General features: G+C 42.9%; 1 protein-coding gene across 2 annotated transcripts; it reads right to left on the bottom strand.

The window, feature by feature from the left end:
* Nucleotides 1-761: 761 nt before the first annotated feature.
* On the bottom strand, nucleotides 762-15241 carry LOC138788690 (uncharacterized). 2 transcript variants are annotated; one of them, XM_069966805.1, is made up of 7 exons: nucleotides 15179-15241; nucleotides 12687-12783; nucleotides 10447-10753; nucleotides 9716-10101; nucleotides 7961-8121; nucleotides 6190-6322; nucleotides 762-4473 (listed from the first exon to the last, which is right to left on the bottom strand). In XM_069966805.1, the coding sequence occupies exons 3-7, from the start codon at nucleotides 10682-10684 to the stop codon at nucleotides 4291-4293; spliced, it is 1101 nt and encodes a 366-aa protein (XP_069822906.1). In that variant the 5' UTR covers nucleotides 10685-10753; nucleotides 12687-12783; nucleotides 15179-15241; the 3' UTR covers nucleotides 762-4290. The 2 variants fall into 2 exon arrangements, with proteins under 2 accessions (XP_069822906.1, XP_069822907.1); XM_069966806.1 differs by having other exon boundaries at nucleotides 15098-15179.
* Nucleotides 15242-16786: the final 1545 nt, after the last annotated feature.

The following is a 16786-nucleotide window of genomic DNA, read 5'->3' as shown; positions in this document are numbered from 1 at the left end:
TCCTCTGTTCAATATTTCACACCACCTATACACAGCCAGGCAGGTGGAAGTCAGCCTTTAAAAAGTGTTTTCCTATCATACAAAATATTGCTAGGAAAGCAATCACTTTCTGGTTACTATGACTGGTTACTGGAGAGGACTTCTCACCCTGGCTCCTGAATATAAGGACAGGGCAGCAGTATACACTGACACTGCACACTGTAGCTGCCATACACATTATAGTAACAGTTCCCATCATAATAATTTGTATCTTTCATTACAATTTTTTCTTCTATGAGGTCTCTTTATTGTGGGAGAAATTATACTTTTTGCCCCCCGCCCTCTCAAAACTGCAGTGTGTGACAGAACTGTGTGTGGCAGCAGCCTAAAACAAAGACACAACTCTTTTGAAAGAAGAAATCACCTTACATCCCAATTCTCTGAGCCCTGTAAATGTTGTATTCTACTGTGGACTGAGCTGTGTGAGGTGCATTTGTCGTGTGCTCATCTGTACTTATCTGTACTATTTTAGAGTATGTTCACACAGCGTATGAGACCAGCCGTTCCGTGATCCGGCCGGGTCACGGAATGGCCGGTCTCTGCACAGATCATCCTCATAGCACACAAAGAAGCAAGCATCCGGAGCCGGTCACTTCATTGTGTGAACTGACAGGTCTTTCTGCGGCCGCAATTCACTGAATTTTGGCCACAGAAAACTGACATGTCAGTTGTTTGCAGCGCCGTACAGGATCCCGGCCAGAGCGTATACTATGTGTGTACACTCTGGCCGGGATCCCATAGAAAATAGGCAGTGTTCCACCCATACAAAGTACGACCGTTGTTGCCGATGGCAACAACGGCCATACTTTAACAGTGTGTGAACATAGCCTTAGGGTAAAGGGGACTTTTTTTTAGGGGGGCCCCAAGTTGACCTCTTGCACCTGGGCCCATGAGACATTAGCTACGCCCCTGTCTCCAGTGTAAAGTGTCAGAGAGGCTTTCCCAAGCTCCTGAAGTGCTGCAGGCTGGAATGCCTCCATGCTCTTTTTTTCAGCCCATCCCCTGCCTGACAGTCAGGACTCAGCTTCTAGCTGACTGTCAATTAAGTAGGGAGAAGGCTGGGAGGGGGGCAAGGAGGCATTCCAGCTCTTAACACTTCAGGGGCTGGGAAACGTCTTTTTAACACTTTAAACTGAAGAATAAAAGCATTTTCCATGCTCTGTAAGTACAGACAGATATATGAAGGGTGCTATGTGTCTCCTTATACTTACATAACAGCATCTAACAGTGTCCGCAGTTTTCACAGATTCACTTGGAAGTCAAATCATTTTTTTAACTCTTTGCTTCAAATTCATCAATCTGTGAAAAACAAAAACTTTAATTTGCCCATAGCTATCAATGGTAAAATGAAACGTGAGCTATGATTGGTTGCTATGGACTAACTACACCAGTTTTTGTTTTACACAGATTGATAAATCTGGGCCTCTGTTCTATTTTTTCAGCGTGGATTTCTATTTCTCTATTCGCATCCAGAGCAGTTTGAAAATTTCAGCTGGTTGTCCTTGGAAACCGACAACAATCTAGCTGCCACCTGCTGTCAGTCATGTGACCTTCTTACCTGTGCAACTGTCTGCAGAGCTCCCACAACAGACTTATCTTTTATAACCGGAAAATAGCAGAATTCTGAATTTATTTTTTTACATGAATAGAGAAGAAAACATCCTACACGATGAGTAACACAAAGTATTAAAAAGTGACTCAGCGTCAACTATTGCCAAAAGCCTGCAAAACACATGTATAATAAATATATATTCACTTATGAAGGAGTGCTGAATAACTGCAAAAACATTTATATAAATCTTAATATATGAACTCCCTGATACCTTTACAGTGCAAACTAAGAACAATTTCAGCTGTATATATGCACAGTAAAGTTACACTCAACTTGTAAAATACATCATAAATGTAAATGTAAATGTAAAACTCAATGTAACCAGCAAAACTCCCTGAGCAAACAGTACAAGTCCTGATTTTATTAAAGAAGCACTTTAGTTTTGTTTTTGTTTTTTGCCCATATAATGCTCACTCATTACAAGTGTGCCGCAGTGTCATCTATTGTATCCTAGCTCAGTTGCATCCAAACAATTTTTAATGCATCTGGGTCAGAAAATTACACGCTCTAAGGTGTATGTCTGACACAAGTGCTATGTCTTGTGTCAGCTGACTTCCTCTAAACTAAAGGATGGCATTATTACCTATCAGACCCCTCCTGGCAACCCAGACCCCACCCTCACCAACCAGCTCTACCTGTATGTCTCTCAATTAAAGTCAGATATAACTCCAAGGCTGAGAATCCAGGAACCCCCATAACATGGGTTTTAAGCACTCTTAACCTGACTGCTGCTGTCTACATGGCAGATGTCCCTACCAAAGGAACCAGAGAGACTAGTCTGAATAGCTAGCCTGGCTGTCTCGCTCATCACATCATGCCACCCCAACAGTCACATTCTGCTGCAGTCACGCTGTCAATCAATAGGAGCCTGTGTTGCCCATGTCTCACTATATTGTGCAAGAGTGTGCATTCAATGTGAACAACTATAGGAGGAAAGGATTCATTAGATAGAAACTAATCAGAGTCAATGTAAGCTGAGCTATGATTGGTTGCTTTGTGTTTGAGTTTTGTCTGGGCCAATGTGTTCATTACTCTTGGAGTTATAGTTGATTTTAAAAGGCATTAAGTGAATGGAACACCCTGTAAAATGCAAATGTTTCTAGCACTATGGGACCGGAAGAGCTGTGACATACCTGACGTACACTGATAAGCTGCTGACTGATCACACTGCATTCACAATGGGACATCGTGCAGCTCTGTCACATCTACTAAAATAAAGTAAAAACTCTTGTCTATACCTATTATTTAAAGGGCATTTCCAAGCAACAAAGAGTGATGGGCTATCCACCAGATAGGCCATCAGTCACTTATCAGTGGACACACATTGCACAGGGTACCCGGTCAGAAGTCATTAGCTAAGTTCACTGTGTAGCGGTGGCTATGCATAACTGCAGCTCAACTCCCGTTGAAGTAAATGGCAGCTGAGTTGCAGTATTCTTGTCTGGCCACTACACAATGAAGAAAGCCAAATGCCAAAACCCTATTCAATGTGTAGTGTGGCTGCTGAACAGACAATCGTCAGGAATGTAGGATGACAGCACCCCGCTTATCGGTGTCTGATTACCGATCCTGTGGATAGCTCATCAGTATGTTTTTCATGGAACCCCTTTAGTAACAGTCTATGCTGCATTATATAAGCAAAAAAATCCTTGAACGTTTCTCTAATTGTGTAAAAAAACCAAAGGCATTAAATAGCAGTTCTTAGTTTACTTATAAGAAAATAATTATAGCTTTAGCACCCTTCAAACCTAGAGCTCTTTAAGACCCTAATGAGGATAAACTAAAACCAATCATAAAGAACCAATAGATGTCAGAAAAACGGTAAGTGCTGTAGACTAACCAACAGAAAGTGGTAAAGGTCATTCCCATACTGGCCTTCGAGGGGGCAGATTAGTGGGTAACTACTCATATTCTCCAAAATTTACAGGGAATTAATCACCACCAAATAGTCTCTGCCCCTATGAATACAGTGTAATATTGCCTGTAGCATTGTTTGCAAACATATAAGAAATTGGTATCAGCGTTACACAAATCACCCGAAACTGAACTTTATAAATGCGAAGCAGTCATTTCTGTCAGGAAAAATCCTCGGTAATCACACCTCTCTGGGATCATTGGCGCTCAGGGCTGGCCACACTGTGACGCAGCAGGCTCCTACAGTGAGAATCATGCCCAGAGAGGCGTGATTACAAAGGATTTTTCCTGCCAGTGGTAACTGCTGGGGACCGCCCCGACCTAGATATGTATAATTTACATACGGCACAGGAGATTCACAATGTTCATTTTTGAAGGATTTGTGTAATGCTGATACCGATTACTTATGAGTTATCAAACAGTACTACAGGCTATATTACACTGTAGCTGTAGAGACTGTTTGGTGGTGATTGGTTCCCTTTAAATAAAACCTGTGTCTTATAAAGCATCTGTCACTTAAGTGACTCAAGTTTGGAAAAATAGTGGGTGCACAGGGCTCATGTGTGCTGAATGCTACTATGGCCATGTGAGCGCTGGACACACGTATTTGCACAGTATCAGTAATAATATTAGGGGTTATTATGTAGGTGCATGTGCAGCCAGTACCTTATCCTTCACAGGGCATCTAAAAATCTATATGGTGACTGATGCTTTATAATTTCACTTTATTCCACCTGAAAGCTTTGGAGATATTGTTCATAATTCTCTTCACAGACTCTGATGCAGTCCAGAAAATAATCCTTCTCAGAGATGGCCCTCAGGAGATTTGTCTGCACTAAGCAGATGTCGTACAGCTCTGACGTGAGCGCCTTTCTGGACTCCTTCCCCTTCTTCTTATCCAAAAGCACCTAGTGGAGACAAATGACAAATACTCTCTCCTTAGTATATCATAAATACCCAGCACAATAATCTTGCTCTTCTCTGATAATCCAGACTAATGGAAAGGGATCACAGTTTAATGTTCAAGATCACAGTTTCATGTTCAGGACTGAGTTATTCTTTCTGGCTTGTGGTACCACACTAAAAAGAAATCCTACCTCAATACTACTGGGCTTGGCTGCGCAAAATCAGAAGTTTACATTGTTACTGTTGTTTAAAAAAAATTCCAATGTCTATAATGAGGGGAAGAAGCGCTCAGATAATTCTCCTATCTCAGGCAGCAGGTAGATCTGCTATATAAGGAGACAGAGGCTTTTAGCTGTGAACTCTAAAAAATGCAGCCAGATCAAAGGTTTGCCAGGTCTCTTTAACATGGCAAAAGGTTTTTTTTATGACAGTAATGCTTAAAAGAATTATTAGCATTTTCTAAAGTATGGTATAGCCATAGAGCTAACCAAAGCCAGAAGCGCCATTGTAGGATACAGACTTAGGCCATGTTCACAGGGCCGGGACACGGAGCGGCCGGTCTCTGCAAAGATCATCCCTACCGGTACTACAGTACCGGCCGGATGATCTTTATGGCCGTAGAGTTCTGATGCAGGCGCATCAGCGTGCACCCGCTTCAGAACTCCCTATAGCACACTATGAAGCAAGCGGACAGAGCTGCTCGATTCATAGTGTGCACTGACATGGTTTTCTACGGCCAATGAATAGCGGCCGCAGAACACTGACATGTCATTGCAGCGCCGCTTGGGATCCCGGCCGGAGCGTATACTATGTGTATAGGCTCCGACTGGAATCCCATAGAAGAACATGCAGCGCGTCTTTTCGTACAAAGTACGGCCATTGTTGCAGATTTCAAAAACGGATGTACTTTTACGCTGTGTGCCTTACAAGGGAACAACACAGCCCTATACTAAACTAATGCTGTGCCCCTCTTCATTGTGAGGATCAATATGGGACTCAGAGTTTATACCCTGCCTAATCATTAAGTGATAGTATACAGAGGGGGTCCACTGCATACCAGATATCAACAGACCTTGCAGAGCTGGAGTCAGGCCATTCATGTATATATATTGTATATATACATTGTGTATATACTTAGGTGTTCATATGGCAGCAGCAAATGCTGCAAAAATAATCCCAATCAGACGTAATGAGGGGATTCTCAGTTGCTGAAATATGCGTAATAAATCTGCCACATGTAAATCTACTTTTACCCTGACACACGAACGCTAAACCCATGGTTTGGGGGGGAGCCAGTTAATTAGGTCCTATAGGCACATCCTAGCAATAGGCCATGAAGGCCACGAGCCGAAACGCCGCGTCCTTCTGTTTGTACCTGTACTATGTGATACCTCAATAAAAAAGAAAACTAAGAATTGGTGAGTGCTGGGATCATCCTTTTACCATCCTAGCAACAGGACCTGAAAGTTTCTAATATAGTACTCCATAAGCAATTCTATAAAATTACAGATACAAGTATTAATTCAGATCTCCAGGGAGATTCCCTCACAGATTTGCAGTTTTGGTTTTTAGCAGTCATTTTATCTGGTAAACAGTAGCTATGATTCACAGGAAATTAACTAGTATGACAGAAGGGATACAGTGAGTAATAGTTTTCACAATGATGACACGTAATCTATGACAGGTTATATATAAATGCTATCATTCTATTAACATACCCGGCTATTAACAATGGTGTCATGTTCACTTAGCCGGATGTTGTCATCTATGAAGATGTGCTGAGTATCGCAGTCAGTCGGGTCGATCCAGAACGGCTTTCCTCCTGAGGCTGTAAATCTATTTCTTGCCCACCTAATAGAGAATAAATGTAGTGAATTTCTCAATAATGATCAGGGCAGTAGTTAGGCTTTGTGTGAACCTGTCTCTGCTCTGATAAAACACTATAAGTCAGCCATCCATGAAATAGCTGTCAGAGGCGCTACCTCTCCAGACTCCCTCATAAGCAGGCATCTGTAGCCCCACCGGCCATGCGGCTCTTCATTTCAATTTACTTGTTCTCCCCTTTAATTTGTTCATTAAGTGATAAACAGTGGGAGAAGATCTTGAGTTTACCAGAATTAAATCTGTGTGTCAGTCACTACTAGATGTTGGATCTATGTACCATTAAAGACTGTCAGCAGTGCAATTACCTTTACACGCTAAACCAGTGCACATGCGGAGTCTTCCAGATGTAGGTGATGTGCAGCAGAGGAGGCAGCGTTTATAGCAGGGATCAAAAGATGCACAGTCTGTTCTTTGACAACAGCAATCTCAGATCTTTTCTTAAAGCGCACCTGTCACCTGCAAAGGCATTACGATACCAACAGTGTCACACAGGCCTTCATAAAAGAATACTAGTAATGCCTTCTTTTTTTCTGCCTGTTTCTTTAATCTCATCAAAAATAGTTTTTTTTATTCTGCATTAAAGCCTATTTGACACTTCAATGCATAATAAAAAATTTTTTTTCAAGATTATGGACTGCAAAAAAGAAGGTATTACTAGTATCTTTTTATGAAGACTTCTTTGACACTGTTGGCAGCTTGGTAATCATTTTGCAGGTGACAAATGCATTTTTAAAAAACCTTGCCAGGATGCCCCGGTGTCCCCTTCAAGTAGGCTAAAAACCATTGGGTTATGTCAGCACGGAACCAGAATTTGGCCACCTGGGAGTGAGCAAACCAGTATTAGGCTGGAGCCGCTTGCTTCATTGTGTAAACTGACAGGGTTTCCTACGGCCGCAATTCACTGAATTGTGGCCGCAGAAAACTGACATGTCAGTTCTTTGCGGCGCCGCACGGGATCCCGGCCGGAGCGTATACGCACCGTATACGCTCCGGCCGGGATCCCATAGAACAATAGGTATTGTTCCACAATGTGAAAAGCACGGCCGATGGCAACAACGGCTGTACTTTTACATAGTGTGAACATAGCCTCATAGTAGATCCCAGGACATGGGCCACTTTCTTCCAGAGAGAGCATGACTCTTGTCTCCAGTTCAGGTAGGGTTTGCAATTAAGCTCAATCACCCGCTCAACCTTTCCTAACTAAAACTTTTCTTATAGAGTATATAGAAATGACTCTCTAAACTTTTATTATGGCATGGCAGTAAAGGCTAAGCACCTCTATTTTCGGGCTGGGGGAAGCCAAGACAAAAAGTTTAAAATATCTACACTAAATTATATCTCATTAAGGTCCTTAAAGGGTAGATGCAAACCTCAAAACAGACTGAAAACAGTCCTTGCTGATTCCTGGCCAATTAACCAAAAAAAAAAAAAAAAAAAGAGACAAGCAGAAATCCTGCATCACCACCAGGACCAGCTGCTGGAGCCAATGGAAGATTACACGTGCCTAATGTGTGAAATCTCTAAACCTCTGACATAATGTAGTCATGTCTGTTTTATACCCTGCCTTTCCACTAGTAAAATGGCCTTACTTTCATCACCTCTTACCAATCAAAGTGGTCCTGAAAGCCTCCAATCCCATCCATACTGCTAAAATAGTGGTAAATATTCCTCTCCTTTGTTCTGGTAGATATGCGATCAGAGCCACGTGTCAGTACAACCTCCCTCTTACTGCAGCGTATTCTTCCTGGAATAAGATCCGTTATCAGCTGGGAATAAAAGATTATAATATGAATAAGACATGTCTTCTAATGACGGGAGAAGCTGCAGCAGATTCAGTGCCCTGATATCTGGGTCTTAGCACTCTATACATGAAGGGGCAGCAGTGACAGCCAATTACCAAGAAAGGCTGCAACCTGCACACAAGTCCTCAAACACTACACTGACTTATACAGCTCCCAATTAGCCCAATATGCCCATCTTCAGTAAGCTCCTAAATCCCCCCTGGGGTGCTATCAATGTTAGAGCTTTTTCTGCTATAACAATGATGGCGAGTGGTGAGCGGAGTTGTGGAACGGTTAGGGCAGCATCCAACTTCCACCGAGAATTAAATGCAGAGAGTTCAGGTTCAGAGAATGTTGCTGGACCAGAACAGTTCGGCAATTTCGCTCAACACTACTGAATGACCCATCCTTAGCATAGGCAATCTATGTAAACAGGAAGCCATCCATGTCCGCATGGCTCACTGACAATCCAAAGTTGTTAGGTACCTGAAAACACTGTAACTACAGATGAGCAAAGCGTTCTTTGTTATGATTCGTACTAAGTATCCATGTTCTCTAGGCGATCTTTGAGCTGTCTTCACCTTCTCCACGAAGCACTTAGACATCGGGGGTCTAATGCCAAGCGGTCTGCTTTGTACCAATTGCAACGAAGGTCGCTTCGCTTATCTCTAACTGGAACTTGTCATAACTTTCATGCTGTCTGAACCATGAGTTATTGGGACAGTCCTTGGTGGCTTCTACTTGCCCCACCGACCTCAAAGTGTACCTATCGTTATAATTAAAAAAAATCAAGAGACCATGGGCTTACTGACAATATTGTAATATACTTTTATAAAAAATTCTGGCCATAATGTATTTTAAAACTACTCTATATATTCCAACACCAGGGGGCGCGGTTTCCATTATTTTCTATGTAATTCTGTCTGTAATCTCGACTCTTTCTTCCAAAGAAAAGAGTCGACACACAGGAAGTCCCAGCCCTGTGCTCGCACCTGAGCAAGGCATTTGAATGACAGACTTGCCAGGCGTGGATCCCTCTCAATGTTTGTGAACTGCGCAGGTGCAGGGACAGGAGTATGGCTGGGCACTGAGGCACACAGAGGGGAAGGCTAGGCAGCGTGCAAATCTGGCGATTGGCCCCTCTCACTGTAGAAGCTGGTGTATGAGCTGGCGCTCCTGAGAGCTCTAAGTAGCCTTTTCAGCTTCCGCTGACAGGCTACGTCATTTGATGAGAAGAACTAACCCCCCCCAGCGTGAATGAATGGCAAGTTGGTGAGCCATGTTGCGGGTGATAGTCCACCCAGCCAATCACTGCCTGAAATGGGACAGCACCACAAGCAGGCTGTCACTGCAGAGAAGAGTCAGTATCGGAAGTAGGGGTGGGATCATTCAGCAGGAACCCTGGAGACTGGTAGGAGGACTCCAGTTGAGTGTGGAGAGATAACCATTTTATATATACCTATAACAATCTATATATAGTTTTCCCTAGCCCGATAACCTAGGTCCCAATAAGCATAGCCTCCATACCACAATGAGCAAGCTAATTTACCAAAACCATTTGAAAAAAATGAGAATATACCTGGGCTTGCTGTAGCTGAGGGAACTGCGGGTGTTTCCCCTGTAAAGCAGCATGGACAGACTGTAGCACAAGAGGAAGATCAACACCGAATGTCCGTAGTATGACACAGAACCGCCTTCCTTGTAGATACAGACTCTCCAGCATGTGGAAGAAGGAGGGAAGGATCCAGTTATAGCCCACTCCATCCTCACCCTGCTGTGTAAACATCTCATCGGCTTCCCCCTGCCACTCCAATAACTTCATGTGGTCAGTGAAGACTCCTTTGAAGCGTTGTCCTATTTTAGTGTCAATGAAGTTCCCATCCCGACCAAAGTGGGTGTAGTAGTTGACAGCGTCTTCACATGGAGGTTTTACTGAGGGTTCATCACTGACCCATTGCCACTCACCTAAAATGAAAACATATTTTAGCATACAGACACCAGAAAATCCACCACTGCCGAAATGGTGCGTCATCTGGTGCCTCTCATGGCCAATACAATACATTACTAGATCTGTTATACAATGGACATCACTGACTTATAATGGAGGTGATTGGGTTCCATCACTAATACTGCATGTAACGTCCTTCTTCCCATTATGAGACAGAAGTTGCAAGAGAACATCCAGTGTGAACAAGCCTTTGCAAGACCTGCCTGATAAGGCCTAAGGTAAAAGTGGCAAGGAATGGCTTGTCCTTGGACAACTTATGTATCAAACCAGGTAGAGACAGGTAGAGAAAGGAAGGTACTCACCAGTGTCACTTATGCGTCCCCAGGCAACAGTGCTCAGATAGGAATTAAGTGCAGCTCTGGGACCTTGACCTGTGGCCGCATCCGATACCAGAATGGTGTTATTCAAGTCCAGGTGAAGGATTAACTTCCTTTTCTTTGGTAACAGAATTGGGAGACATGGATGGATATCCTGGTCTCCTGCTTGCTTGTCTTTCTCTTCTCCTCCATTAGGGACCAGATGACAATTCATATTATCCATGGTAAAAATAGAAATATATAAATTGGCAATTTTCAATGGAAAAGACGATGACCTAGTTCTGGACGTGACCTTAAGATATGCAAAATAAAATATGGTAATTGTTAAACAGATTTAAATATGTAATTAAGATATATAAGTCTCCATACACCTTAGCAGCATGCATTACACAATTACATCCCTATATATTCTTAGTACACATTCCCTCTCCAGGGTGACTACTAGATTACTGGATAATGAAATATTAGAATTAATACAGAGGACAATGATTCATTTCAGATTTTCCATCACATTCTCAGTAGCTCAGAAGTTTACATACAGTTATTATTTGGTAGCATTGCCTTTACATTATCTAACGTCACATTTTCTGGCCTAACACTAGCTTCTCACATTGGGTTACTGGAATCATTGCCCATTTCCCATGATAGAACTGGTGTAACAGAGTCAGGTTTATCGGCACTCTGGCTCACTAGTGCTTTTTCAGTTCTGCCCATAAATTTTCTATGGGATTAAAGCCAGGGCTTTGTGAAAGCCACTTCATCACTTTCACTCTGCTATTCTTAGTGGGTTATCACACCATCACCTTATTATCCTGTATCCTGTGGATAGGGGATAACATGCTGAAACTGGAATACCCCTTTATGGTCCATTCACACATACAGTGTTTTCAGCTGACTGTTTTTGATGCTCCATGTTTTTTTGTCACTCCTGCTTGTATCTGGGCTTCAATGACCTCAAAAATCAAAACATGCAGCCACCCTTGTTCTTCATGGTTGGGATGGTGTTCTCTGGCCCACTTTACCCTTCATGGTCACTATGACTAAAGTGACCATGACTACGCAGTTGCAAAGTGTAACCTGTCTGTGGCTTACTCCTTGCTGAGCAGCCCTTTATGTCTGTTTACTGTTGACAGTTGTGTACCTCTTCCCCCAGAATCTTCATAGGGTACTCTGTTATTGTTCTTGGACTGATTAGTATTTTTCTCACCAAGTCCATGAACCTCTAAAAGACCTAACATGTCTCCTTCCTGATCTGTATGATGACTTCACAGCCCCATGGTGGTTAAATTATCATTTGTATAAAGATGGTACCTTGTGCTTCAAAATTATGTTTCAAAACTCGTTCCCAAGGAAGGATCAATAATTTTTTTTTTTATTTCTTGGTTGATCTATTTTGATTTATCAAGCTGTACTTTGTTCTGTGTAAACGTTTGTAGGAAATACTGTTTGTGGCATGTTCAAAGTCGATCGCTTAAAAAACTTCTTCAAACTATAGTTTGTTGATATGGGATCTTTGGTTGAAGAAAAATGAGTACTAATAAATTCCACCTAAGTGCATTGAAACCTAAGACTTCAATTTGAAAAAATTAATGTAAAAAAAAGAAGATATTACTAAAAATTAATGTGTACCTGTCCATAAAAAAAACTTTTGACATGTCCAAGCCACATAAACAGTTTTTATCAGTTAGGATTAGAGATGAGCGAACTTGCCGAAAGCTCGGGTGTGCACAAACCCGAAGAATTGGCAACCATGCTACTGTATACCTACCTCTCTTTCTGTCTATGACACCAGGATGGCCTGGTTGACTTACATTATGAATCTGTCCTGGTCATGTGACACAGAGCTGGGAGAGAATTGCATTAACTACACTCCTCTCGGTCAGGGTCTAAACACATAGACCCCCAACTGATAAAAACTAAGACATGATTTGTCTATAGAATATGAACATTTTCTTCATTACAGGTATGCTAGAAGTAAACTCAATTAAAAAAATCAAAGGGTTTAACCTGCAAGGTTTCAGAAGTTGAAATCCTTTTTACCCACAGATATTGTGTGGAGGAGATAATCTGGCTGAGCATTCATGAATGCGGCAGGGGAGCTGGCTGCCAGCCCGATACTATGACTACCATGTGTTTGCTCTGCCTCTTATGTGTTCTGTTCACTGTATGAGAGATTTTGGTTCTTAAATCTCTGAGCCTTTCAATTAGCTGAGAGCGATTCTTACAACAACACGCAGGCTGCAGATTAAGTTGGGGAATGAACATTATATGCTCAGCAAGAAGTAACCGCAGCTTTAAGGTAACTTTCACCATTTCTTTCATCTGTAAAAAAAAAACAGAGAAATTAGCAGTCAGGTTGCAAAGGAATTCTCAAGATGCTCATAAATATTAAAGTTTGAAAAACCTATGAATGGCCAACTATCTATTGGAATTGCTTTAACTCTCCCCTAATGGCAGAAGTTAGGGGAAACAAGGCTAGGAGAATAGTGGATTCAACAAGTCCGCTGCCTTGTTCCCACGGGTAATAAGCTGCTGTCGGTGCTGTCTCCAGTTTGGAGAAATGGTTGTCCGTTAAAGGAGAATTCTGGAGAAAATAAGAATTTGCAAGCAGGGGGGGAACATAATAAACAAGCATTACTTACCTCTTTCCGTGCCCCAGAAATACCGTGCCTTAGGCTCTGGGACCCCTGCCGGAACTTATTTTTATCTGAGTTCTGGTGTTGTCACGACTTTAGGAAAGTTGCCCAACATGGCTGATGGATTGCCTCAACAGCCAATGAGTGACTGGAGAAGCTTCTGGCCCATCAGATGAGCAGGCAATACATTAGCCGGCGGGGGTCCCGAAGCAGTGAGACAGCGATACTGAGCCACGAGGAGAGGTAAGTATGGCTTATTTATTATGTTCCTCCCTGCACCTGCCTGAAGAATTTTATTTCCTTCGAACTTCTCCTTTAAAGGGAACCTGTGACCAAGACAATGGTATCTAATCTATCACCATCATGTTATAAAACAGAAAGAACTGGGCAGATTGATATATATCTTTGTGGGGGAAAATATTGTATATCAATCATCTGCTCTATAACATGATGCTGATAGCTAATGTAGCATTTTCATGGTGGCAAGTTCCCCTTAAGTAATGGTTCAGATCGTGTTTGTACCATTCGTGGCATGTGTGTATGCAAGAGAAACCCCCAAGTATGATGCCGAAGACAACCACAGACCCACAGGCTTTAATAGCCTGAACATAGTCGGCTAGTGACTAAATTCTCGTCTTTTATCAAATGCATACATGTGTAGACTCAGACCCAAAAGCATGGCTATTACCATCTGAAAATGACCTGGGTGTACTGGATTAGGGAATGCTGTATGTTAATTTTTGACTTTAAAAGAGAACAGGTCATAAATGAAAGATTGATATTTCTCCTTTTTTCAAAACCATTTCTGGCTTTAGCTTCCAAATTCTGTCAGATAATCTGTGTGTATAAAAGGACCCTTAGTCTGGATTTGGGTGTAGGCTGTCACCTGCTTGTTGATCTGCTCTAGGGCTGTGTTCACACATGCATTTTCTTTGAGTTACTGCATCACTTAACTACAGTAATGAATGATTTAATTTCTGTCCTCCATTGCGTTACTGCAATGAAACTCCAAACATCGAGGCACAAATACAGCTGATTAAACGGTATGTGTAAACATAGCCTGGATCTCCACTGACTGATGACGTCACAGCTGTTAAAGGGCTACTCCAGCTATATTTCATCATCACTGTACTGGGCTTGATAGTCTTGGTGACCTCCACACCATGTAAGCTCCTCCTAGCTGCATTCTGTTACTGACAGAAACTAGTCACTGGGTGGAGGTCTCAGCGGTCAGACCCTATAGATCTAGCCGATATGTCTTATCCAGTGGTGATGACTGTGTATAACCTCAATTCCATGTAATTCATACAATCCACAGCAACTGTAGCCAGATAAAAAGGTGTCTGGAGACAACATAAGGGCCTCTAAATCTTTAAAGTGACTGTACCACCAGGCCCAGGCTGAAGCACTGGAGGCAGCCGACCCTCCCTTACTGAGGGGAAACCCCACAGTCCCTCCATGATAAGGTTCCATTGATTCTAATGGAGTCACGTAATGGAGGGGCTGGGGTTTCCTCCCTCTGGGGGTGGGTCGGCCTGCCTCCAGTGCTTGGGCCTGGTGGTACTGTTACTTTAAGGGCAACTCCAGTAACAGAAGTCTGACCTCTATGAGCTGCTTCTTATAAGGCAGTGTTTCCCTGCCTGGGCTCTTCATGTACAACTTCAAACATGAAAGCTGATAGGGCATGATGGGAGTTGTAGTTGTACAACAGCCGGAGAGTCTTAGATTACAGAACCCTGATCCTGGAAGAGCTGCTGCACCTGGAGGTCCCAGGCTGTGGTACATGACAGACTGTAAAGGAGACACGGCTCTGTCAGCCATACTAAACCTACGGTCTCTCCACTGTCTGCGATGACAGACAACAGGGAACAATAAACGGTAATCAAAAGAGCGCGGCAAACATCGAGACTTTGGGTACACTGTCCCTTTAAGGGCCGATCGCTATAAATAGAGGAGAGCAGCTCTACGCAGTAATGAAGGGGTTAATGCAGTCCCCTTGCCTGCTGCCCTGTACAGACACGACGCGGCGGTAACCTCCGCTTTATTCCCCAGGATGAGGTAACTAGCCCTGTCCCGTGCACCTGCGAAACACGGAGAAGCCGGCTCCTCACTTCCGCTTTCTGCTTTCTCATAACCAAGCGATCACCGGAAGTGCCGGAGCTACTGCTTCTTTTTTCTTCAAAAAAACTTTATTGAGACGTCATATGAAAACATTTAAAGACACAGAGACGATTTTGTTAGAATTTGCGACTGTACCTCAAGTGAATATACAGCGGTAGATTGTGATGTCAAAAAGTATTAACCACCTGCACACGGTATTGGTATAAGTCATAATTGTCTCCAATATAGCATAGACTGCTACAGTGCCCCCATAGCAGTACCATCCACCCCCATATCAGTGGCGGCCATAGTGTCCAGCTCAGTTAAACTATTTATAGTCATCCATTCCTTTGACATAGTGTATATATGACCTAGCATTACATAATTTTCTAACAAAAAATACATTTGCCAGGTGGCCTGCATACTCACCTCTCCCTGTTCCTGCTTTTCCCACAGTTCCCAGGTGCTGATACCCTGCCAGACATCAGGGCATTATGTGTAGCACTGCAGGGGACCTTCAGGAAGGTTGTTTGGAGGCTATTCTGGGCTCTATAAATTGGAGAGATGAGGGGTCTGATCTGTATGTATGTCTGTGGTCCAAGGTCTGTATTTTTTAAGCAGCTGGCATCTCATTTTAAGTCCATATTTATTTACAGGGTCCAGTCTAGGATCTATAGTTACTTATAGGGTCTGGTCTGGAGTCAGAATTTATTGAACCTTTTTGGAAGGAGGGGGGGGGGGTGTCTGGTCTGGTCTGGGGTCTGTAGTCTAAGGTGACCTGGTCAGGGATATATGATTTTAGCGGGTCTTGTGTCTTTTTTTAGGCTCTCTACTATGTGGCCTGTATTTGTTTAAAGGAACTTTTAGGAGGGGTCTGGTCTGGAGTCTGACATTTTTAGGCAGCCTGGTATGTGTGTGTTGTGGGGGGGTATATTATTTAGGGAGTCAGGTGTGTGTATTTAAGGGGTCTGGTCAGAAGTGTATATTTAGGCCTTTTTAGGGGCTCTGCTATGGGTTCCCTATTAGTTTAGGGGTCAGTGAGAATCAGCAAGAATCTGTATGTATCTGTTTTGGTGGTCCGATCTCAGGTCTGTAAATGTGTAAGGGCTCTATTCAGGTTGTGCTGTGCTAAGGTGATACATACTATTTGTGAATCCATGTGTGCCATATGTTGGGGATTTGAACTATAAAAATGAGTCGCACTAAATATGTGCAGGAAATGGCCTGAGCGTAGTCACTACTTTACTACGATGAACCAAGGAGAAGTCCTGCGAAAATTTTTATTAAACTATTGTATTGCCCCCAAAAGTTATACAAATCACCAATATACACTTATTACGGGAAATGCGAATAAAGTGCTTTTTTCCCTGTACTTACTACTGTATCAAGGCTTCACTTCCTGGATAACATGGTGATGTCACGACCCGACTCCCAGAGCTGTGCGGGCTGTGGCTGCTGGAGAGGATGATGACAGGGATGCTTAGTGTCCCTCAGTGTCTCTTGGCCATCATCCTCTCCAGCAGCCACAGCCCACACAGCTCTGGGAGTCATGTTGTGACATCCCCATGTTATCCAGGAAGTGAGGCCTT

Source organism: Dendropsophus ebraccatus, chromosome 4 (genome assembly GCF_027789765.1).
Source record: "Dendropsophus ebraccatus isolate aDenEbr1 chromosome 4, aDenEbr1.pat, whole genome shotgun sequence".
NCBI lineage: Eukaryota > Metazoa > Chordata > Amphibia > Anura > Hylidae > Dendropsophus > Dendropsophus ebraccatus.
The sequence above is the reverse complement of the archived record's forward strand: the minus strand, read 5'-3'. Positions and strand labels throughout refer to the sequence as shown.

What these genes read in the sequence shown, in the direction of transcription:
- LOC138788690 (XM_069966805.1), bottom strand. Translation starts at nt 10,684, where the DNA reads ATGGATAATATGAATTGTCATCTGGTCCCTAATGGAGGAGAAGAGAAA. An exon ending in GGGACGCATAAGTGACACTG is followed by an intron (nt 10,102 to 10,446) that starts GTGAGTACCTTC and finishes TTTTCATTTTAG; the next exon opens with GTGAGTGGCAATGGGTCAGT. An exon ending in TTTCAGGACCACTTTGATTG is followed by an intron (nt 6,323 to 7,960) that starts GTAAGAGGTGAT and finishes ATTCTCTATTAG; the next exon opens with GTGGGCAAGAAATAGATTTA.